This window comes from Lagenorhynchus albirostris, chromosome 1 (assembly GCF_949774975.1).
Source record: "Lagenorhynchus albirostris chromosome 1, mLagAlb1.1, whole genome shotgun sequence".
Lineage (NCBI taxonomy): Eukaryota > Metazoa > Chordata > Mammalia > Artiodactyla > Delphinidae > Lagenorhynchus > Lagenorhynchus albirostris.
In genome coordinates, this window is record NC_083095.1 from 39,940,938 (window position 1) to 39,965,770 (window position 24,833).

The following is a 24,833-nucleotide window of genomic DNA, read 5'->3' on the forward strand; positions in this document are numbered from 1 at the left end:
GGGTGGTGCTGAGGGCGTGGAAGGCTGGGCTGGGAGGGTTATAGCTCCTCTGTGACTAACCCCTCCCCCTCCAAAGATGCAGAGGTGGGAAGTTCAGGGAACACTGAACATCAGTCCCAGGCCTGGAATCTTTCACAGTACATGTCGGTGGAGGGGTATGGGGTTGGGGACAGGAGGGGTTCACTGCCCTAGGCCAGGCCCAGGACTCGCCTTAAACACGGTGTTCCTGCTGCTGTGATGGTGACGGCACGATCCCGTTGCAGAAAACTTCCTCTGTTTGCTTATGCCCCTACTGGGACCCGAATGCCAAACAAGTTAACAACCGTGGCGTTTACAGCCATCACTCAGCTGTGTCTAAGGTCATACTGAAAGCTTGCCTCACCTCAACTGACCTTCTCCCCGACTGTGGTCCCAACGGGGAAGTCAGCCAAAGAGGAAAATAAAGTGACTCCATGGAAGATTCTGGACACATTTGCTAAAGGAAGCAGAATGGCTGCTAGGGTCAATGAAAGCACGTTATAAGCCGCAAAGAGGGAGGAGGCCAGGGTGGAAAATCTGATTCTACCCCGGATGTAAGTCTCCAGCTAACTGGAGAGCAGGGGCAAGAATGTGTGGACTCGTTTCATATTCCCCTTCCTCCTGTGGCCCTCGTGAAAGTGGAATTTCTCTAGAGGATCCGGAAGGAATCAGAAGCACACCTGCCCAGAGAATGAGAAACAACAGTTCCTTCAAGGCCGCAGAGGAGGCATGACCACAGGGGAAAGCAGTCATCCAGGTACCTTCCTGAAGAAACATAAGCAATGCAGGCCAGGTCTGTACAGGAATGTCCTGCCAAGCCTCCAGCCAGCCAGGGATGGATCATAAAGGATATAAGAGCTCCTCTGATATGGAGGGCCCAGAGGGGAACTGGTTAGGCCCTGCAGCTTCACTGCTGTGTCTGGATGCCAGTTCTCCCATTGATGAGCTGTGTGACTTTGGACAAATGTATTAACTTCCCTGGACCTCAGATTCCTCAACTATAAAATGGAGACTTTTCTGTATATCCTAATATGATAATGAGTAAATGAGATAATCAGTATAAAATACCTGGCACAAGAGCAAGCCTTCAACCAAAGCTAGTGAGTTTCAGCAAGATCTTGTTAAACCACTTGGAGGGCCACCCTGTCCGACCTAAAGACAGGGGCATGGACTGAAAAGCCTCTGAGAGATGAACATCTGAGGTGAGCCTTGGCCCCGAGGCTTCTCTGGCTCTGTCTCTCTCTCTCTCATACTTTGCAGCCAGGAAAAGGGACCAAGGTCTGTTTCTACCTTCACAGCCCCAGACTCCAACACGGGGGTGGTAGTGATGGTCTCAGTGAAAAACAATTTTTCTGACAGCAAAGATTTCTAAAGACAATTGAAAGTAAGAATACAGATGATACGCAGGTTTTAACGTGCAGTTGTATCTGCTTTCACAACAGAAGGGAAGTGCTGAATGCAGGGTGAAGGGTGCAGTGCAACACTTTCCTATAATTCTGAGGTCAGCTATAGCACTTGTCATGTCTTGTGGGCTCTGCTACACCTGAGGCGGCTTTGGTTTTGAGTTTTCAGATGTTCCAGAGGATAGAGTTCAAACTCACCCCATGTTAACAATGTGTCTAGAGATAACAGGGTCCAAATGTACTCTAAAACTCATTCAAACATAGGCAATGACTACAAGTATATTTCCTTCCAAAATCTGATTTCATAGGAAGAGGACTAGTTATATAAATAGGGCCATTAATCTAATGAGATTTTCTTCCAGGAGAGAGAGAACACTGTATTTTCTACTTAACAGATGGATTTGGCTGTTGGGCAAACAAAAGGGCCTTTTCCTTTCATTCAACTTCGGACCAAAGGGCAGAGAGTTAGCAGATAGTGCTGGTAAGCATGCCATGGGACATCCCCATCAGTATTCCAGGGAGATGCTCCTAGTCAGGAAGAAGGAATTTTATGACTCTACAGAGAGTCCTGAGGAGGGAGTGCAGAGAAGGAACACAGGACACAGAACAGGGTATGGTTCACGGCCATGAAGGCCACCCTGGGGTGGATAAAATGCATGCTTGTGTATGTTGCAGCCTCCTGTGTCTCTGTGTTTTGCCACTATCACAGGTAGAGTCTGACCTCGTTATGAAGACTAGTCAGCAACCTTCTCCTCTCATACCCCTTCCTGCCAGCTGCGGTGGTGGGCATACAGCTGGCAACCGCCAGTGCCAGCCACACTTCTCCAAAGAAGACATAAAAATAGCCAAGAGGCACATGGAACGACACTCAACACTGCTAATCACTAGAGAAATGCAAATCAAAACCACAATGAGGTATCACCTCACACCAGTCAGAATGGCCACCATCAGAAAATCTACAAACAATACATGCTGGAGAGCGTGTGGAGAAAAGGGAACCCTCTCGCACTGCTGGTGGGAATGTAAATTCATACAGCCACTATGGAGAACAGTATGCAGGTTCCTTAAAAAACTACAAATAGAGCTACCATATGACCCAATTCCACTACTGGGCATCTACCCTGAGAAAACCATAATTTGAGAAGATACATGCACCCTAATGTTCGTTAAAGCACTGTTCACAATGGCCAGCTCATGGAAGCAACCTAAATACCCATCGACAGAGGAATGGATAAAGAAGATGGAATATTACTCAGCCATAAAAAAGAACAAAAGAATGCCATTAGTAGCAACATGGATGGACCTAGAGATTGTCATACTGAGTAAAGTAAGCCAGACAAAGATCATATGCTATTGCTTATATGTGGAATCTAAAAAAATGGTAGAAATGAACTTATCTACAAAACAGAAATCGACTCACAGATGTAAAAAACTAACTTCTGGTTACCAGGGGGGAAAGGGAGGGAGGGATAAATTGGGAGATTGGGATTGTCATATACACACTATTATATATAAAATAGATAACTAATAAGGACCTACTGTATAGCACAGGGAACTCTACTCAGTATTCTGTAATGACCTATATGGGAAAATAATCTAAAAAAGAGTGGATATATGTATATGTATAACTGATGAACTTTGCTGTACACCTAAAACTAACACAACATTGTAAATCAACTATACTCCAATAAAAATTAAAAAAAAATAGGGAAACTGAGGAACAGACCCACCTGGAACCTGCCCCAGGCCACACAGTTTGGGAGCAGTAGAGCTGAGATTTGAAGCCAGGCCTATCTAACAGTAAAAGCCTTTGCCCTCAGTCACTATGCTAAACCTCCTTTTGAGGTTTACCAATCTTCTCATTTGGATTGTGGATGAAAGAGCAGTGACAGGTCAGGAGCAATCCTGGGATGATGCCCAGGTAAGAATGCACAGCACTGTGTGTGTTTACCTATGTTGTACTTCCTTTGCTGGCCCACAAGCTGTTCTTCTTTCTCTGACTCTATGGAGGGAGAAGGGATGGAGATGTACACCCAGAGCAGGTGCTAAGAGAAGGGAGAGAAAAGGAATAGGCTTGAACCCAAGGAATCCTTCATTCTGACCACCTGGTTTTATTTCCAACAACTGGGGTCTTTATATTGGAGAAGAAAAGACAGATGCCACTGTTGATAGTTTCAAATAATGGAAGTGCTGTTGGCCAGAAGAGACGGTTCTAAATGGGAGAAATAAGTATGGGGAGTGGAAGTTAAAGGAGTGTATGTAAGGATGTCATAAGGAAAATTAAAACAAAAATTTCTAATACTCAATGCCATTAAGTGAGAGAAGGCACTTCCCCGGGAGGAGCGGGACTGTCTTATTGGAGACACTGAAAGAACCACCTGAATGACCCATCTGTCGTCAGGTGGGAGGGGAGAGCAATGTCCTCCAGGGTCTGTGCCTGCATCAACAATCTACAGTCTTATCCTTTCTTCTCTATTTGGAATTAGAAAAATTTTGAAGACAACTGTACCTCCCCCTCAGCTGAAGATGCCATGTTTTCCTTGGGTCTGAAGTGGACTTGCTTTATAAAAATGAAATAAAACATGTTTAAGCTGATCTCCAGAGCTAGTTACTGAAGGAGTGGGCAGGTGAGTATGTAAGTATATTTGAACACACCAATGGATCAATGTCTTACCTGAGCCACATCAGAATATTCTGTGAGATATCTCCAGAGACAGTCTACAGTGCACTTTATTCCCTCCTAATGGAAACAAGTACAAAAATGCCCTGTACTGTTTCTCTTTCTGCACTGGGGCAGGAATAGTGCTAAAATCTGTTGCAGGTGTGTTGGCTATATTTTCCATCCTGTCTCTGATTAGAATCCAGCAGCCTTTACATGGGCATATACTTATTCCTTATCAATGCTCTTAACACTCTGCCTTGCCTGTGTTTTATACTCATTATAGCTTCCCCTGAAACCCAAGCCATCTCAGTAGCTTCACTAAGGTCATGTGATAACACTGGTTAAAAAAAGTTTAAGATCAGAGATGAGTCTCAGAGACAGAAGCCCAAGGTCGGGCCCTTGTGCCAATGCCAGTGTTGCTGGCCAAGAAGGTTTTATTCCTGGCAAACCAGACCCGAGCATCTCTGACTAATGGTGAGGGTTTCACTGCTCTCCAATAACTCCCAAGTGTGGAAGGAAAAGGAAGCTCACCTGATAGCTGTGATCCCCCAAAGTGCAGCTATTGAAAGGAAGCAAGTGCTAAAGAAGGATCCTCCAGAGGCGTACTACACAATGTCTTTATTTCCTCCCGATGAAACCTAGGCCAACACCCTTCTTTATCCTGGATACACATTATCTTGGGTGTCCAAACCAAACCTAACCACCACCTGCTAAAAGTTAATGCTCTTTGATCACTGGAAGGGACAAATGAAAGAAAACAAAGTGCACTACTTAGAGTTTTTAAGTGTGTTCCTTAGAGTTTTTCCAACTTAAAACAAAAAGCTCTTCTGACCCGCAGACATCAGTTAGCAAAACCCTACATAGAAAAGATTTCCACGCTCATTTTACAAAACCTGATATCTTTATGCTCCTATCTGAGATATGAAGATTAAAGAGTCATGTGGTATTAATACTTCATTAAAAAAAAAAATCCTTCACGCTGCTAGCCACAGATAAAATGTAAGTTTCCTAAGAATAGAGGTCCTAAACAATCTAAAATGGGGGAAGGAAGTTGAGAATAGTAACTTTAATAAAATGATAAAGAATGCCAAAAATGAAGCCTCTAGGAAGATCAGTATTTTTCTGTTTTCTGCCAACACTAGCCTGGCCTATCTGTGAATAACTGGTCCATTTCTGAAGGTGTTAGTTTCAGTAAGAAGCCTGAAGCTCCATTTCCTCATATGGGAACTCCAGTCCCGGCAAAGGGCAGGGGCTGCCAGGCTTCATGTTAACCATCCTCTTTTTAAAGGACCTTTTAGTAACTTACTTTTGGATTTTCCCTGTAACGCTATTTCAAAAATTGGCTCTAACGATGGAGAGCTGGATCCTCTGCATGACCCTGGTCCCAGTTTTCCCTCCACTTCCTCAGCCCCCTCCTGGCTGACCACCTTTGGCTGCTGCCTTGACCATTCCAATCTTTGCCAGGAGGGGAGGAGGAAATGCAGAGGATCAAGCCCAGTGCCGCTCTGGTCAATTGCCTGGTAACAGATGGGAGACACACTCAGGGCTAAAAGAGGATCCCAAATTACTTGTGGTTCCTTCTCTGTACACAGAGGCAGACGAGACTCCTGCAGGCAATGCAGAGAGGATGAAATCTGATAGGCGTGATGACAGATAAGCCCACATGCAAACACACAGCTTAATTTCTGTAAAGCTTAGGAGCGAAAGCATGCTATAATCTCCTTCTGAGGCCAAGTTTACAATGCCTCCCGAACTGACAAAGGTGACTCAGGAGAATGCAGCAAACTCCTTTCAGCACCTTATTTAACCTGGCCACCTGTGTGAGCCCCGAGAAAAGGGCGTTGACCTCGCCCAAGTCAGCACTGGCGCCTTGTGATCTCTCACCGGAGATGATTTAGCCCAAAGGCATGCTCACCTCAGAGACAGAGGGCATCACCTTCCTAAGCTCTGGGGACTCACGAGGACTCCCTCAAGTCTTTCTGGAGCTGACGAGGCCAAAGCTCAGCGCAACTGCAGAACCTCTAAGCAAACCATACATTTTCGTCTGTGTCATGATTATTCACATTTTGGGATAATTCAGTGCCAGTTTAGGAAACTCGGTAACGTGGTGGCCAACAGAAAACGTGTATTTATACCAAAACCAAGTAAAAAAAAAAATTAAAAAATCATCTTTAAGGTCAGCAGTCTAGAAAGTCTAGGTCTGTTTTTCACACACGAGGGTGTATCTTTATGTATCTTTCCTGTGCTACCTTCTGTGGGTGTTGCCAGTTTTTACAACCTGTTCTCTGAGGGGGGAGGGGAGGATGGTCTTGCTTTTGGAACACGCACGTGTGAGCATTTAACACACACACCCCTTCACAGCGAAGATGAGACATGAGAGACAAAAGGGCAAGCAAAAAAAAGTCTTCCGCTGTACATTTTGGGGTGAATACTATGGTTATTTTCAGTTGTCAGGATCCCTGGTTAACGACTTGGGAATTTTTTTCAAGTAGAAAACTGGGCTAAAAGCTGTGTGCCCCCCTCCCCTCCTCCCGCGACTCTGTGCTCTGTGGGGAGTGTTCTCACACGCGAGTTCTCAGCTCTCTATCCAAGCTCATGTGAAATTTGGGAGGACTTTTGAGTTTTGGGTGTGTGGCTACCCAGTCTTGGGGGTGGGGGTAAAGACGATGATGGGAAGGGTGAGGGGAAGGAAAGTAATACTGGGTTAGGAGTTACACTGGGTAAGATGTTGGTGCCCATCCTGTTCAACCCCTCACCCTCCTTGAACGACAGACAAGAACACCCCTCACCCCGAATTCAGAGGACGCACTGACGTTATTATACCATACGAAGCCCCCAGGTCTTGAACTTCTATGACTCTCTAGTGTTATATAAATGGGCATCCAAACAGCTTCTACAGACAAGGAATGATAATAATACCTTCTACTTAAAAAGGTAAGAAGGCATTCAGAAAGCATTTCCTTCTGAAGGGAAGAAACAAAAGGGCAAGTAAACTATCCAGCAGACACCAGTTCCAGGAAGAGTGCTGACCTTACGTTCCAAAGAGAGGATCATCAGGAAATCTCAGGAAGCCAAGTAGAGATGACCCACCATGCTGATTCGGTGGTGAGAACGGATGTGAAGGGCTGGCTCGGGGATCTTGGCTTTCCTGACTCTCTGGTGGGGAAGGATCGCACACAGAGGCGAGGGCAGCAGCATGGGCAGAGCTCACCAATGGGTGCTTGCTCCTTCTCTGTTTATTTGTTAAAAATCTTTCTTTGGGGTGCACTCAGGTACTCAACTTGGGGGTTGGGGAGTGGGGAGAGGTAAATTAGGAGTTTGGGATTGACAGATACACACTACTGTATATAAAATAGAAAAATAGGGGCTTCCCTGGTGGCGCAGTGGTTGAGAATCTACCTGCTGATGCAGGGGACATGGGTTCGTGCCCTGGTCCGGGAAGATCCCACATGCCGTGGAGCGGCTGGGCCCGTGAGCCACAGCTACTGAGCCTGCGCGCCTGAAGCCTGTGCTCCGCAACAAGAGAGGCCGCGATAGTAAGAGGCCCGCACACCGCGATGAAGAACCGCGATGAAGAGTGGCTCCCGCTTGCCACAACTAGAGAAAGCCCTCGCACAGAAACGAAGACGCAGCACAGCAAAAATAAATAAACAAATTAATAAACTCCTACCCCAACATCTTTAAAAATAAAAAATAGAAAAATAACAGGACCTACTGTATAGCACAAGGAATTATAGTCAATATCTTGTAATAACCTATAATGGAAAAGAATCTGAAAAAGAATATATATATATATATATAACATATATATATATATAAGTGAATCACTTTGCTGTACACCTGAAACTAACATAACATTGTAAGTCAACTACAATTTTAAAAAGGTATAAGAAAAAAAATGCTTAACTGGAAAAAAAAGGCTCCTGGGAAAACAGAAATACAACTCTCTCCAAAATAAAAAGCTAACACAGCCTCATGTACAATTAAGTGCTTAATAATCTTGATGATGTTGGTGGATTGTTCAAAGGGAGGATGAAGATAATGACACCTCTCAGCGTGCTGTAAAATTACTACTCATAACGTAACAATACTAATAACTACTCCTGTATTGTGCACACCACTTTGAAAATGCTTTCATGGGTGCTACCTCATTTGAAGTGGGTACTGTAGGTGTTAACATCATTGCGTTACAGAGGTACAGACTGGAAAGCAGTGGCAGGAGTAGAATGAGGTCTCGTGATCCTCAGACCAGTGTGTGCTCCTTCCATTCTACTGTGTGAGGTTGGTTCATCTCTCAGCCTCAGCTTCACCTACCAACCAGGGAGTTAGACAAAGTGTGTTTTTTGTTTTGTTTTGTTTTGTTTTTTGCGGTACGTGGGCCTCTCACTGTTGTGGCCTCTCCCGTTGCGGAGCACAGGCTCCGGACACGCAGGCTCAGCGGCCATGGCTCACGGGCCCAACCGCTCCGCGTCATGTGGGATCTTCCCGGACCGGGACACGAACCCGTGTCCCCTGCATCGGCAGGCGGACTCTCAACCACTGCGCCACCAGGGAAGCCCTAGACAAAGTGTTTTTAAAGATCCTCCATCTCTGAAATTCTGTGTTTATGTTTCTAATAGTCACCAAGCTCCATGACAAGTGATTACAATCCAAAACAACATGCACGACTTCCTCACAGTTTTGGGGACTATGTAAGACACTACCCAGCGGAGTCAACATTAGGAACTTTTTTTTTTAGTTGAAATATCCTTGATTTACAATGTTATATCAGTTTCAGGTATACAACATAGTGATTAAAAATTTTTATAGATTATACTCCATTTATAGTTATTATAAAATATTGGCTATATTCCCCGTGTTGTATAATATCTTCTTGTAGCTTGCTTATTTTATACATAGTAGTTTATACTTCTTAATCCTCTACCCCTTTCTTGCCCCCTTCCCTCTCCCCACCGGTAACCACTAGTTTGTTCTCTATATCTGAGTCTGTTTCTTTTTTGTTATATTCACTAGTTTGTTTTATTTTTTAGATTCCACATATAAGTGATATCATACAATATTTGTCTTTCTCTAACTTATTTCCCTAAGCATGATACCCTCTAGGTTCATAACATTAGGAACTCTTGAAGTCACTAAGCTCCCAGAATCACAGATGGTCACAAAATCCTTGGAAAAGGCCTGAAGTCTGTATTTTTAAAGAAAGCAGTGTACCTTACCTTGATCTGGAATTACACAACAAAATGAAAGCTTGTTCAGGGTCCTTAAAAACATTTCAGCTTACCTACCTCCTAATAGATACTTCCCCAAGCTCTCGGTTTTCTGGCCAAGGACCATTTTCTCCTGAACCTGGCTAGCACTACTCAAAAGTTATTGCAAGCATCAGTTTCTGGGGAAATCACACTGTAAAACCACTGGCCTATTTCACCACAAGTAAAACTAGCAGATGAGCTGCAGATTGAGATGTTTACACAACCTGAAGTCATTCCTTCCTGACCTCCTCTTCCACTGTCACCCTTTCAATACTGGTGTCCCCAGGCCTTGTCCTCCTTTTACTCTTCACCCTCTCCCCCAGGCCATGCCTTCTCCCCTGTTCTCACTACCATGCTATAGTGGTCACCTCCTACCTCTCTCCTGAGCTCCAGACCTATGTGACCAACTGCAAGGAACAGACCACTTTCTGAATGTCTCCCCAACCCCTCAGAGGTCCCATTTCCTAAACTCATCTTTCCCTGCCCCTACCTTGCACCTAACACACCCACGGCGGAACTGGTGACTGGAGTTCTTTGAACACGCAGGCTGCCTCTCCCCTCCGAGGCTTTGCACAAGTTGTTTCCTCTGTCTAGAATACCCTTCTCCCCCTTGTCAACCCTACTGAACCCTTATTTGTTCCTCAGCACCCAGCCTACATGCCGCTTCCTCTGCCTTGTCCTTATGTCATTTCCCTGTCCCTGATCCCAGAGAGAGTTTTGATCATTCCTCCTCGGCAGCCAGCTAAGTATCCGTTTACGTGTCCTCATTCCTACTAGGCTGTGAGCAACAGAAGAGGCCGTGTCTTTTCAGCTTTGCTTCCCGGCACTTAGCGCAGGCCAAGCCAAGGGAAGGCATCTGACAAGTATTTGCCGAATGGAACTAGACAGGGATCCTAATTCCCTAAAGTATCAGTTTCTCCTTCTACCGTCACAGGCTCATCTCAGGTCAAAAGAGAAAGATTCAAATGCACCATCTTTAAATAACACTGACATTGTTATCACAAATGTTATATCTCACTTTACGGAAAGTTAAAAGGTGGCAGATTCTTGCTCTGTGGGTATTAAGTACACAGGACCCTGGTAACTTCCTCCAGTGGCTCATGCTTCTAGGACAAGTGGAAAGAATTACATCAGGGAGTAATCTGGGTGCTAACACGTGGTGCTCTAAGGGTACAGGACACTTATTAATGAGACGTAGAAGAAAAATGGGGAAAGGCCAGGTGTAGCTAGCTTAGAACCCTGGACTGGGAGTCAGGAAAAGCTGGATTCTGATCCCAGGGTTTTTTCCTTACTGTGGTGTAATATACAGAACATAATATTTACCGTCTTAACCATTGTTAAGTGTACAGTTCAGTGGGATTAAGTCTATTCACATTGTGGTACAACCATCACCACCATCCACCTACAGAACTTCTTTCATCTTCCCAAGCTGAAATTCTACATCCCTTAAACCCTTGCTCTCCACCCACCCACGCCGCCAGCCCTCGGCAACCACCATTCTGCTTCTGTCTCTATGAATGACTATTCTAGGAACCTCCTGTTAGTGGAATCATACATTTGTCCCTTTGTATTTGGCTTATTTCATTAAGCATAATTCATTCAAGGTTCATCCAGGTAACGTGCATCAGAATTTCCTTCCTTTGTAAGGCTGACTAACACATTTTGTTTATCCATTCATCTATTGATGGACACTTGGGTTGCTTCCGCCTTTTAGATATTGTGAATAATGCTATGAACATTGATGTACAAATGTGTTCGAGCCCCTGCTTTCAATTCTTTGGGATATACAACCAGAAATGGAATTGCTAGGTCATATGGTACTTCTACGTTTAATTTTCTGAGGAACTGCCTGCTATATTACTTTCCGCAGTGCCTGCATCATTTTATATTCCCATGCGAGTTGCGCAAGGGTTCTAATTTATCTGTTTGTTTTAAGTAATGTGCTGAATGGTCTTTGGTGAGTCACAATTTCTCTGGACCTCAGTTTCCTCATCTATTAAATGAAGGAATTTTAATGGATAATCTCTTAGGTTTCTAGTAGCAATTAAAAAAAAACTGTAATGGTCTAATTGAATCAAGTTGCAATTACAGCCAGAAAGCGGTTTAAATCGTTTCCTAATACAATAAATAGAGTCATAATTTTGCAGAGAAAAGGGCAAAGGATCTAAAAATACACCCAGGGCTTCCCTGGTGGCACAGCGGTTAAGAGTCCGCTTGCCAATGCAGGGGACAGGGGTTCGAGCCCTGGTCTAGGAAGATCCCACATGCCACGGAACAACTAAGCCCGTGCGCCACAACTACTGAGCCTGCGCTCTAGAGCCGGTGAGCCTCAACCACGAAGCCCGCATGCCTAGAGCCTGTGCTCCGCAACAAGAGAAGCCACCGCAATGAGAAGCCCGTGCACCGCAACTAAGACTAGTCCCCGCTCGCCGCAACTAGAGAAAGCCCACGCGCAGCAACGAAGACTCAACGCAGCCAAAAAATAAATTAATTAATTAACAAATAATAAAAATGCACCCAGCTCTCACTGATGACAGTGGTGGCTGCTTCCTGAGCACCTACTCTGTGCTCAGCACTGTTCCAACTGTCCTCCACGCATTATCTCAGAGCCTGAGGGTACAGATGTGGAAACCGAGGAGCGGCAAAACTGTGCCATCTTCCCGAGGTCCCACAGCCAGCAGGTGAAAGAGTCAATATCCGCCCTCGGACAGCACTGCTCTGGAGGCAGGTTCCTCCCCACCACGCCCTGACCCTTCGCTCCTGGGTGCTTCGCCCCAAGTCTTCAGTGCTCTTCACTGTTTTCTGTCTTGTCTTTGATCACACTTCTGTTTAGCTGTCTCAGTCCTCTGCCAAGAACAGCTGAATTTCCTCAGCTACAGCAGTGAAGCTTCTTATTTTTAGGTCTGGAGGCTGAAATGTACAAAACTGTCTCAGAAATCCTCTCGGTGACTGTTTTTTAGTAATTTTCTCTGACACCTTTTCCAGTGTTTTCCAGAAAATCACTTTTAAGGTACACTCCTTGAAGGAGGAAGAAACAGAATGCTTACTGTGTTCCTGCGTGGTTTACATATGCATTCACTGCATCTGGGCAGTAACCCTATGACATGGATTTTATTACCTCAATTTTATAAGATTTTATGAGCAAGGACACGGAGATTCAGAGAGGTGTGTTAGCTCATCAAGGTCACTCAGCCAGAATGTAACAGAGCTGGGAGATAAGACCGCCACGGGGTGAAACCCAAGCTCCTTCCTAGGGGGGAGACTCCCGGCAGAACACAGAGAGCCACTTAGGAAAATCAGTGCTCAGCCAGTGACACACCATGACCCGCTACCATGACCCGCTGAGCTGCTAGCATTAGAAAGGGGCCAAAATAAAGGGAAGTGAAGAGGTTCACAGCTTCGCAGAAGGAAGTAGAGGGAACAACTCAGTCCACACTGAAGAGTAGATTCTCTTTAGGCACCAGAGGCTCTGTTTTCTCCCACAACAAAGATTGTGGAGGGAGGATATTCCTGGATAACATATATTCTAGTTACCAAAAATATTTCTATATACATCAAAGATATAGTTTAAAGTAACCGGGGGAGGGATAAATTAGGAGCTTGGGATTAACATACACACACTACTACATATAAAATAGATAAACAACAAGAACCTACTGGATGGCACAGGGAACTCTACTCAGTACCCTGTAATAACCTATATGGGAAAAGAATCTGAAAAAGAATGAATACATGTATATATATATATAACTGAATTACTCCGCTGTACACCTGAAACTAATACAACATTTTAAATCAACTATACTTGAATAAAAGTAAAAAAAAAAAAAGTAATTGGATTTATCTGGGTAAGAAGAAACCATCTTAATAGTTCCATATGATCTTAACATTGCTTAGTGCCTGTTCTAGGTTTTACAGGGATTGAGTTAAAAGGGATGAAATTTAGGTCCCAGATTTAGTCAGAAAGAATTCTCTTAAGAGGATTCTAAATGCCAGAAAGAGGTTGAAGACTCCTAAAAACTGGAAATAAAAAAATTGAGAGAAGCAGATGTGGGTTAATGTTCAACTCAAACGATGACGTGGTCTCTAAAGACCACCGTAGAGGATTCTCAGGGACAATCATCCCATCAGCCCCAGGACACAGTGATCTGTATACAAAATGTCCTTAAAATGACACTAATTATATGACTGGAGATTTCTTTTTCTTTTTTTTTAAGATTTTTTATTTTTTGATGTGGACCATTTTTAAACCATTCAATAAGACTTTACTGAATTTGTTACAATGTTGTTTCTGTTTTATGCTTTGGGTTTTTGGCCATGAGGCATGTGGGATCTTAGCTCCCTGAGGAGGGATCAAACACATACCCCCTGCATTGGAAGGTGAAATCTTAACCACTGGACCACCAGGGAAGTCCCTATGACTGGCAATTTCTAAAGAGAGACAAGTCTTTCACCAGCATGGCTAATTAGTTTTTTTGTCTCAAATCACTGGAAAGGATATGATTTGAGCAAAGTAATTCTTATCCCATAGATACTATCCAGGAGAGAATGGATTGTTCTGAGTTTTCCCTATTTGAAGAATATTCATCTTTATTCCTCCTACGCATTTAGTGGGAAATAATACATGATTTTCTAATACAGAACTGACCCAAATGGTATGTTATTCTCTCATTACATGTTACTTTCTTATTTTCAACATAAAGCATCAGATCCACTTTCTTCCACACTTGAAAATAAGGCTTCCAGCACAATGCCTTAAAAGCACGAATGAAAGACTTTTTCAGTGTGATATTCTACACTGCACCTGAATGCTGGGCCTGGCACCTGACTTGCACAAGGATAACATGGAAGCAAATGAGATCTTGCACAACTGTGGAAAACCTCTCTTCTCCTCTCCCAGCACTACGGGAAAGGCCCCTTCATCCTTCGATGTTGCCGACAGAAACACAATCCGTATCGAAACAACCAGGAGTGCTGTTCACATGACCCAACAGCCTTATGTGTCCCGACTGGATGAAGCGGGAGCATCACTTCACCTACACTGAAGCCACCAGTGCTAGAAATACTTGATATATGGCAAACAATGCTATCAACTGCTCATGCATTGGCTCCAAAATAACTATTGCGTAAGAGAAAAAAAACAGCCTGAGAAAACTCTGCTTCTTTGATTCTACAGATTAAAACACAGATTTCAGTTAGAGCTGGTAGCTTCCTGGCCGGTGGTATTCAAAAGCAAACAAACCAACCCGAAGCCCAAGAAGCACACTCGTCAAGCTGGTTTGCAGTAGTTCAAAAGCTGGCCGAGCGCACCCAACTTACAGATTTCAGGATCCCTGTGGCATCTTCATGCAGCCACGTAGGGTAGACCACTTCATCGTTCAGTATGGCTTCAAAGAGGTCATCTTCGTTCTCTGCTTCGAAGGGCGCGTGGCCACACAGCATCTCGTAGAGCAGCACGCCCATTGCCCACCAATCCACCGCGGGCCCGTAGAGCATCTCCTGGAGGATCTGTGCATAGGGGTAATGGGAGAAGAATTTCGTGCATCTGATGAACAAATGCATCATTAATGACTAAGGAAAATGATGGATTAGGAGGTGAAGTAAAACAAGGGAGTTTGCTGCGTTGGCATACGTGTTTCATTCCATCTCTAGAGGGTGGTCTGTTCTCCCTGGGGTCAATTCAGAGGCCTTGTCATCCAGGTGATCAAACATCTATGGCCTGCTTAGGCCAAAGTCATAGTATATGCAGATCCAAACCAGAAAGGGTTTTGGAACTGTATCTGTGGGCTCACTCACTCCTATGGGAATGATTCAAGAGCTTGTCTTTATTTCTGCTAAATGGGGCTGGGATCAAAGCAACTGAGTAGAGGCAAAGAAAAAAATTAAATCGCTGTGCCTGGAACGTACTTTGTCCTCATTCAGGGCTAAACCCTAAAGCAACTGCAAAGTTTACAAAACTTTTTGACTCACATTTGTATCGGGAGGAACCAAGGACGTTTTCAGCCATCATTCACCCAATGAGCCACAAAGGAGTCTGGAGGCGTCAACTTTCAATGCCGCCCACCAGGCTGCAGCACATCAATGCAGCCTGTGTGGCTTTTCTGACGGGGCTGCTAGAGAGCCTGGATTTCCAAAGCTGCTCAAGGAGCAAGCACACTCACCTCTGGAGCAATGTAGTCGGGTGTGCCGCAGAAGGTGGCCGTGGTGACCCCGTTACAGATCCCCTCCTTGCACATTCCAAAGTCTGCCAGTTTACAGTGACCCTCGTGGTCCAAAAGTACATTGTCCAGTTTCAGATCTCTGCAAGAAACAAAAAGCAGCATGTGGTGGGGCAGCCAGGCCCCACGCCATCCACCTGGCTGAGCTGGGTCACGGGATGGGAGATCACGCAGCTGGGAGAGCTTTCTGCACACACCCTTCAAAGGGAACACACTTCCTTGTGTTATCTGGAGAACAAATTTGGATCTGCTCTTGACGTTTGCCTCGTGGTCCCTAGACGATGGTTCCATCTGAATGGGCTAACCACATATCAAAACACAGGCTGCCCATTAGAAACTGAGAACGTGACTTCCAGGCTTCCCACTTACCTTAAGCCCATGAGACATCCACCCACCCACCCCCTGTTCTCTGGCATCTATCTCTGCCCACTGGGCTTCACTCGGTGAACATTCCGGAGCAAGTGGCCACTGTGTGGCATGGACTGTGATAGGCATGAAGAGTACAGACGATCCTTCTTCCTAAGGAACTCACAGTATAATGGGGAGACAAATATTTGCTAGACTGTAAGCTCCATGGAGGAGGGACCAGGTGGGTTTTGTTCACTATTGTGCCTAGCATAGTGCACTCAATAAATATTTGTTCAAAATGTATACATATAGATGTGTGTGTATAGAGATACACACACATGCATACACACACACACACACACACACACACACGGGGGAGGGAGGAGAGGAGAATGAGAAGGGGGTTGGGGAGGGAGACAGAACCAACTGTTGTATAATACAAGCGGCACAAAGGAAGTATGAACCGAGCGCTGTGAGGGAAACACAAGAAGGAACAATTCATTCCTTCTAGTGGGAGGGGAGAGGGACATTTCCACAGTAGAAACAGAAATTGAGCTGGGTCTTAAAACATGAGTCAGCATCTTCCAGACAGGGAAGGGGTGTGAGAAGGTCGCTGTGCGCAGGTGGTCAAGGCTATTACATGGAGCAGACGCAGAGGTGTGAGGTGCAGGTGGGCTCAGGAACCCCACGTGGTGTAGGAAGGATGGAGAGGGGGCTCGCATGGGAACATGGGGGCCATCAAAATGCCAGGGCTAGAAGGCAAAGTTAGGTCCAAACTGTGAAGTATCCTGAATGCCACACTAAGGAATTCTGATATTTAGATATTAGGCGGAAGTGACCCACTGAAGCTCTCTAATTAAGATTTCCAGCTGATGAGAAAAGATGAGCTGGAGGCAGCTGAAGCAGTCCAGGGAAGAGACGACCTGAACGAGGACAGTGACAGATGGAATGAAAACTAGGGGGTCAGTCAGCAGTGCTTTGGTGAAAACACAGTTAGTATTAAGGCTCGATGACCTTTTAGAGGGAGATGAGAAGCAGCAGCAAAATTGATGACCCCTGGGTTTCTGTCTTAGATTCAGTGGGTCAGTGGACACGTGAATAACCAGGGAAAAGCAAAACAGGGTAAGAAGAGGGTTTGTTTAGGTGTACCCCAGATACACAGAAGCCTCAGATATTATGGTGAGCACACGACAAAAGGGCACTTACCGTCCCTCGCCCAACCCCTAGGAGCAGCATCCACTCAAGGGCAGTGCGTTCCCAGCAGCAGAACTGTCTGGTAAAAGGCCTCAGTGGAGGCAGGAACATGGGTTGGATGCTAATAAAACTGTCTGCACGTGAAAGGCAGTGCCCCCCGAACACCCCCTCCCCAGCACAGGCTTCTGGCGCCACCTCTGCCATCGCCATGCATATCCGGGCACCATTAAAGGCGGAGGTCTGGCACCATGGCAAACTGGGAGAGAGTCCTACACACCGACGCCATTGCCAGCCTCTAAGCTCAGCCTCGGGAGAGGTCCAGAGAAGCAGCTTTGCCTGTGGGGCGACACCTTTCTGCTTTCGGTCTTTGAAGGAATGACGTGCTCAGAGGCAGCCACGCGGACTTATCAGTAAGGAAAGGCTGCCCAGCCAGAAGGCGATGCTAGGTGCCTACCCTTCCCTGGAGGTTTGCAGTCGCCTGCCAGGTGGGAGGCTGCCACGGCCGCGGCCTCCTGGGGCTGTGCTGTTAGGAGTGCTGGCGGCCCCTCACTGGGCATCTTCACGTCCCCAGTGGGCTGTGTCGAGGCACTCATAGCTCTGTTCTCCCATCCCTGCTCTGACAATAAAGGTCTGTTGGGCTGCTTGGCCCAATGGGAAAGGCTGGTCTCTGTCCAGCCCAGAATCACGCTGTGGCTCAGAGGAAGCAGGTGATGACAGAACTGGCGAGACTGGTTTCCACACTGGGCCCTGTGAGTTGATCCAGCTGGACCATGCAGGTCTTACAGACAGTGGTCACTGGAAGACACCCAGGACTGAAAACCAAGTCCTGTTTTCCAGGAATCCCCGATAAGCGAGGTGAGAGCAGCAGAGCTTTCTCAGGCCAGCCTCCTCTCTGTGCCTGCGCTCCAGGCGTCTCCCGGGTGTCAGGCAAAGATGTGCTGGGTACTTGTGCAACCACCGCAGGAAAGCGAGGCTCCTCTGCCTCTAACCCAAACCCGGCCTCCGTCCTCCAATCAGGCTCCCGCCCCTTTCCCTGAGCAGAATCCCACTTCCCTCACAAGCAATGCTTTCAGTGGGCTGTGGTCTGTGGAAACCATACCCTCCTCCACTGACCCCTAGACACACACACCCAGCGTGAGCAAGATTTGTTTAGCCAGCGTGAAGGCGGAATCCCAAAAGCACAGGTTGGGGGTGAGGATGGCACTGGTCACGGCCACTGCCAAGAGCACGGTCTCACGCAGTTGTTCTTCCAGAAGTGGTTTCAGACCCGAGGCCCTATTAGCGCCCGGCTGTCTGGCTCCTCTGGGGACTGAAGCAAACATTATAATCTCTAACCTCGGCCAGCCACCTCTAGTCTGTGCCTTCAGGAGAGACCAAGGCCGTGGGGGACCCGAGCCTGGGGACTGGCTTTATCAGCACCATGTTCCAGCCCAGCGGTCCAGGTTCGTGTGGTCCTGCTCCCAGAGCGCTCTGACTCTCTCACATTGCCAAATAGGGTGACTGCATTTCTGAACTCTCCTGAAGGGCTGATAAGGGCTGATATAATGCCTGATAAGGGCTCGGAAAGGATCTCCTTGGGTAGCAGAAACAAGTGCTAACAGAAACCCACAACGGTCTAAAGGGCTGGCCTGAGATGCTCAGGAGAGCTTGTCACTAACCACCCAGGTAAAGGGGTTTGATTGTTTACTGCTCAGCAGCTGTCACAGGTAGCAGGAATTGTTCGGGGAGAGAAAAGTGCTTTGTCATCAGTTTTCTAAGCTGCCTGTCACAGTGCCCTCTGCACCCAGCAGTCTTGGAACACAGCCCCGACACTCAGGACACAGAACCGAGCAGCGCTGGGGATGAGCCTCAGCCTGGTCATAGGATGCCCCAGGACACAGAGGCAGGTTATATACCTCAGTCCTGAGTTTGCAGTCTCATTTTAGGCATGCTCAGAACCGGACCAGCCCTGAGGGAAATGTCATTGCTCGTTTCACACCAGATGCTACCTAATAGGACAAAACTCTCAAATTGGGATCCTAAGGGGGTTCGATTAAGAGCATAACATAATCCCAGGCTATCAGTTCTGCCCTCAGCCCAGATATCTCCAACCTCCACTGTGGGGTCTGTTCTAACATCCCCAGCTAGTCAACTCTGCCCCTGGAGCACGCAGCTCGGAGCCCTACGACAGTACACCTTTCACTGCACTCCAGAAGACTCTGTCTATGCACCTGTCTCCCCCCGTGGCTGGGGCTGAGCCTTATTCCTCCTTAGTGTCAGCTCGGGGCTGGCAGAAGATGCTGACCAAAGACATAAGCAGAAGAATGTCAGATGGATAACAGTGAGTCGTGCTGGTCAGTTCAGAGCCTGTTTTATTTTTAGGGGAAGGAAGGAAGTTCCATAAACTTCACTGGGACTTTTGTTCCAAAGTAATTAAACCCATAAAAATCCATGCGCTTTACCCCTTAGAGAGAGATTCTAGGGGAAGAGAAGAGTCCTGAAATATAAGTTCAAATTCTTTGCTTTAGTGAAGCTGGAGGAAAGAAACTGCTTTAGGAGGGGCAATTATAAAGCAGAGAGGACCCAAGCATAATCCTTTCCCCTGGTTTACACGCAAACGGAAGAGGGTTTTCAAACAGATGCAAAGGTTACAGAACCATTTATGGCCACGGTCAGCTTCCGCTCTAAGGGTAAATAGACATCTTCACTTCAACAACAACAACAAAAAAAGCAAAAAAGTCACCCTCTGACTCCCAAATTGAATATGAAATATGCAGAGGTCCGTTTTTGGCTTTGGAGCTCCTCAGCCTCCTCTGCCCACATGTAACTCGGCAGCCAAAGTTAACAAGGCTACACAATGAAGACTACAAGTTCATACAGGGCAGAGGCTCAGATCCTAAACTGCTGAATACACAGTTACGGGCTCATCACGCATTAGCTTATTGAGCACTTGTATTTAATAGCTATACCTTTGTTATGCAAGCACAGAAGGGTAGAAAGAGTCATTTTACCCTCCCTGATGGTCTGAAAGGTACATTGTTCTTGCCGGGTAATCAGGGTTACTTAAAATGCCCACAGTGGTTTCAGAGAGGATTCTCAAGTGGTTGAAGACAAAGGAAATTCAGAAATTGTATTTATTTTGTTTCCACCATGAGCTATTCTGAGAGTCATAAAACATAATGACAAGAGACTTACTGCTTAGATCACTAGAATCGGTTACTCTTCCAAAAGAAATAAAGGACAGTGAGTTGAGAGCTGGCTCCCTGAACAAGAATGCATCTAAGAGGCTATTCAGTAGCTATTTTTAATGTATTTACAAAAATTTTTATCTTGGAAAACTTCAAACTTATACAAAAGTATAGTGAATAACACAACGACTCCCGCAGTGATCTCACAGCAAAAGCCGCTATCGATGCCCAATCCTGTTTCAGCTGTGCATTTTCTCCCTTGTTGACCCACCTGTTCCAGATCTGGAAGCAAATCCAAAACATGAAATCATCTCATTTATCCATACTTTAATATCTAAATCTAAATGACAACAATTTTTTAATGAAGTACAACTTTGCTATTAGTTTTCCTAAAATATACAGTCAATATACTATTGTAAGTATATTGCTTTTTGTCTGTTTGCTCATTTAGGGGGTATGTGTGTGTGTCCAGAGAACCTGAAAAAACCTTCTGGGGATGATGATGATGATGATGATGATAATAACAACAATCAGTGTCATTAGTGGCTAACATACATTGAATGTTCACTAAATGCTAAGTGCTTTATCCATATTCTTATTTTACCTTCAAAACAACCCTATGAAGCAGGCTCTACACCAACATCATTTAGTGAGCCAGGGATAGAGTCAGGATTTGAACTCAGTTCTGCTCACCTCCCTCCAAGGCCTGGGCTCCAAACCCACTACAACAGGCACACTCTCTTCCATGCAGTACTATTGTGTCACTGGCTAATCCTCCTAGTAGACTGCTTCCTGAGAGGACTACATCAATTGAGGAACAAGAACCATCTGAAAATCAACAAATATCCTGACCCTGAATTATGCCCAAAGGCCATTTTTGTGCACATTATTAAATGCATGATCAAAATTCTGGAAAAATAATTTTTTTGCTTTGGTTCTTAGCTTGTGCATGGAGGAGCTGACTGGATTTCACACAATCCTTGAAGGTACAGGAGTAAGGGAATGCATAGCAAATCCCTCTCTAGTTGTCAAATATTGAGAAGGTAACTTGCTGCCCTCTTCTAAGGAAGAGAGGCTGGCATGTGGGCAAGAGTTAAGAGGTGGCATTTGCCAAGGGAGTGAATTTGGATGATGATCTTAGTTTCAAAACAAAACCATTTAGGGCCGGCTTGGGTTTTGAATATGTGGGTTTATATAAACATGACATTTTTTCAAAGCAAGACGGACTGTATTAAATTGGTAAAAGAATTTTGAAAAGTCACTGAAATAACAAAAGCCTAAAATTTGGTTTTATCACAAGTTAGATATAGTAATGCCATTCATGTCACCTCAGAGAAGACATTCAGACATTCATCCACCCAACAAACCTTTGGGTGCCATGTGTGAGCCAGGCAATATGCAAGGGACTCAGAATATTGAAGGGGGCAGGAAATGGCAGGAGCCTGATATACCAGGGTCCAGGGAAGATTTCCGTCTCCAGCCCACGAGTTAAAAGAAACCACTGAAAGGTCTTACACAGGAGAAGGATAGCATTAATCTGATTTCACAACAAGCCTCCAGCCACAGGAAGGAGAATAGGTCAGAGGGGATGAGAACAAACATGAAGAGACCAGCTGGGAAGCTAATGGAGTATTCAGAAAAGAACTGACGGTGGCCTGGATCAGGGTGGGGCAGTAAGGTAAAGAGAACTCGATGGATGGAGAACTACTAGGGGAAAAAAAGCAATGGGATTTAGTAATGCAAGGATGTAGAAGGTAAAAGGAAAGAAGGTGTGAGCATGTTCTGGCTCAAAGAATTTATTTTGGACATACTGAGGTATTTTTTAGACATCTGAGTGGAGATGTTTAATGGGCAGCTGAATATACATGGCTAGAACTCACATGAAAGTCCAGGCAAAGGATAGAAATTTGCAAGTCATTAGCTGGGTGTGGATGAGTTCACCTGGGGAGGGAGAATGGAATAAAAAGGAGAGGGCTTGGTACTAAGCTTTGGGAAGTGTATCCTGAGGATAACATCCCTGGTCTTTTTCACACTGAGACCACAAACACTAGAGAGAAATGATAGTCGGAGTGGGTAGCACAGCTGAGTGCCGGGAAGCAGGGATCCAACTCTTTTGCTTCCAGTGGATCATATGTGGTCCTGTTAAGATTTAAAAGGATTAGAAAGCATTACCCTTTTACATTCAAAACCATCTTATGGATTCTTTCTAGGTTAAACTGTCAACCTCTGCTACAGGAAGTGATGATTTGGAGAGTGTAAACGTAAGTCTTATTTTACAAAGATGTTTGTTGCTGTATTGTGCATAACAGCAAATTTTGGAAGCAAGCTAATTTATTTATTAATAGGGGAACAGCTAAATCAATTATGGTATATCCATGACAGAATTTTATGAAAGCTATTAAAATCGTATGAAGGGCAAAATATGCAGGGAAATATTTATGACAGAATTTTTGTCTTTTGAAAGTTATTTCTTTGGGGATTATACAAGTACTATTTTCATTACCTAAAATTTGGTCATTCCTGAAAAAATTATGGCGAAAATGACAGGTTCCTAGTCGTCCAATCTTTTCTTCTTAATGCTACACTACCATAAATCAGGAATTAACTTGCTTTTCTCACTTAGTGAACTTTTGGACACATTTCTATATCCTGTAGATCTGCCTCATTCTTTGTAATGGTTACAAAAAATTCCATTATAAAGATGTTTCATAATTTAACTAGTCCCCTCTCTATGAACATTTAGACTGTTTCTAATTGTTTGCATCTTCAAACAATGGAGTAATGAACATTATTTGCACTCTTGTAGGAGGGTTACATTTTTAGAAGTGGAAATGCTGTGTCAAAGGGTATGAATATTTAAAATTTAAATAGATGTTGAGCAACGGCCCTCCAAAAAGCTGGTACCAATTTATACTCCCACCAATAGTGTACGAGAGCATCCGTTTAGCTTCCTTATTCAGGTTAGATGTAATCATCCTTGTATCCTTGCCAATTTGCTAGGGGAAAATGATCTCATTGCTTTAACTTCATTTCCTGATAATTGAGATTAATCTTTAAAATATATATATGGTTAATGGCCATTTGTATTTCTTCTGTCTGTTGCCTATTCACAAGTTTTACCTATTTTAAAATTTGAGTTATTTTTTAGATTCTTTTTTAGAGGCTCCTTATACATTATGGATAGAAGTAATTTGTTATACGGGTTGCAAATATTATTGTTCAGCTTGTTTTTGTTTTGTTTATGGTAACTTTCATATTTTTATATAGTCAAATCTATCAATCTTTTTATAGCTGCTGGGTTTCACAACTTATTTACAGACTGATACCATTCTAAATAAAAAAGCAGAACACGAAATTGTATTTTCAATATTCTCTTATGGTACAGTTGTTGGAGTGGGGGACAGAGGGAAGAAAGAAAGACAGGAGGGAAAAGGGAGAGGTGGGAAAAGCTAAAAGAAAACGCTTACAAGTTTATTTCTAGGTTATATGTTTATGAATGATTTTTCCTTTTTTGTATTTTCTAAATTTTATAGGAATTACGTATTACTTTGATAGCCAGCAAACAGTCATAAAATATGTATTTACATCTTTTGGCTTTAATCCTTTTCTTTGGTCTCTCTACTGTTTAAGGTTGTAATTCCCAAGGAAGATGTGGAGGGAAAGTGATCTGCTGGTAGGAATGGAAAGGATTTATTCTGGAACCCAGGCCGTAAGGGAACGTTGAAAAAAATCACCTTACTCGCTTAGGGAATGTGAACATTTGTGGACTCAGAATTCTGACCTGTTGTCATAAGCTCATTTCTTTAGCCACTGAAATTACCAATGCTTGTGGATAGCACTGGTATTTTCAATAGCCCTGCGACACGTCCCTGTAGTCTTAACCAACTTAAGTACGAAAATGAGGTCCCTGCTAAAAGAAGCAATGCTCCCAATTATTAAATGAGGTCCCCGTGCCATTTGTCCTCATGAAGTGACAATCTATCTGGTGTTTGTGAGGCTGATCTATTGCAACATCAGCTTAAGAACAAATACACGAAGCATGAACATTCATCATTATGAAGGTAAATGCGAAATAACTTAACTTTCCGGTAAATGAAAGTCGGTAAAACAATTTCCAACCCAGGAAGTGTTAGAGGCTCCTTTGTGGCTCTTTTCCCCCTACCTTTCCATATTTCTTCCCAACAGCTATTTGAGATGGGAAATGATCACAAAAATGACTCCGTGGCGAGTCTGGCTATTATACTCCCTTTAAAACGGGGCCAGGGACTCACGAACTAACCCCCCACAGACCAGGTGCTGGGCTCTAACCAGTGCTGGTGTTTGGTGCACTTGATATGCAGGCCGCCTGTTTCCACCTTCACTCCTGTGTACACACAGGACCAACTTAACTTGAGCAAAGGGACTGAGAGATTGCCCCTTGCCTTGTCTTATGGTAGGAAAAAATAAATGCAAAGAAAACATTCGTTGACTCTCTGGACAAATGCAAGAGGCAATGAGTTTGGTTAATGTCCACACTGCAGGTCACACACCTCCTTAGGACCATCCAATGAATGAGCCATCAAACCGGCAGTTGA

At 44.7% G+C, this 24,833-nt stretch overlaps 1 protein-coding gene across 1 annotated transcript in view; it reads right to left on the minus strand.

Moving 5' to 3' along the window:
• Positions 1-24,833, minus strand: part of PRKCH (protein kinase C eta) — a 222,877-nt gene that overhangs the window by 6,754 nt on the left and 191,290 nt on the right. The window contains exons 11-12 of the mRNA XM_060141782.1: positions 15,494-15,632; positions 14,652-14,840 (exon numbers count right to left, since the gene is read on the minus strand). Of these exons, the coding sequence (XP_059997765.1) occupies positions 14,652-14,840; positions 15,494-15,632 (328 nt within the window). The remainder of the gene's footprint in view (positions 1-14,651; positions 14,841-15,493; positions 15,633-24,833) is intronic.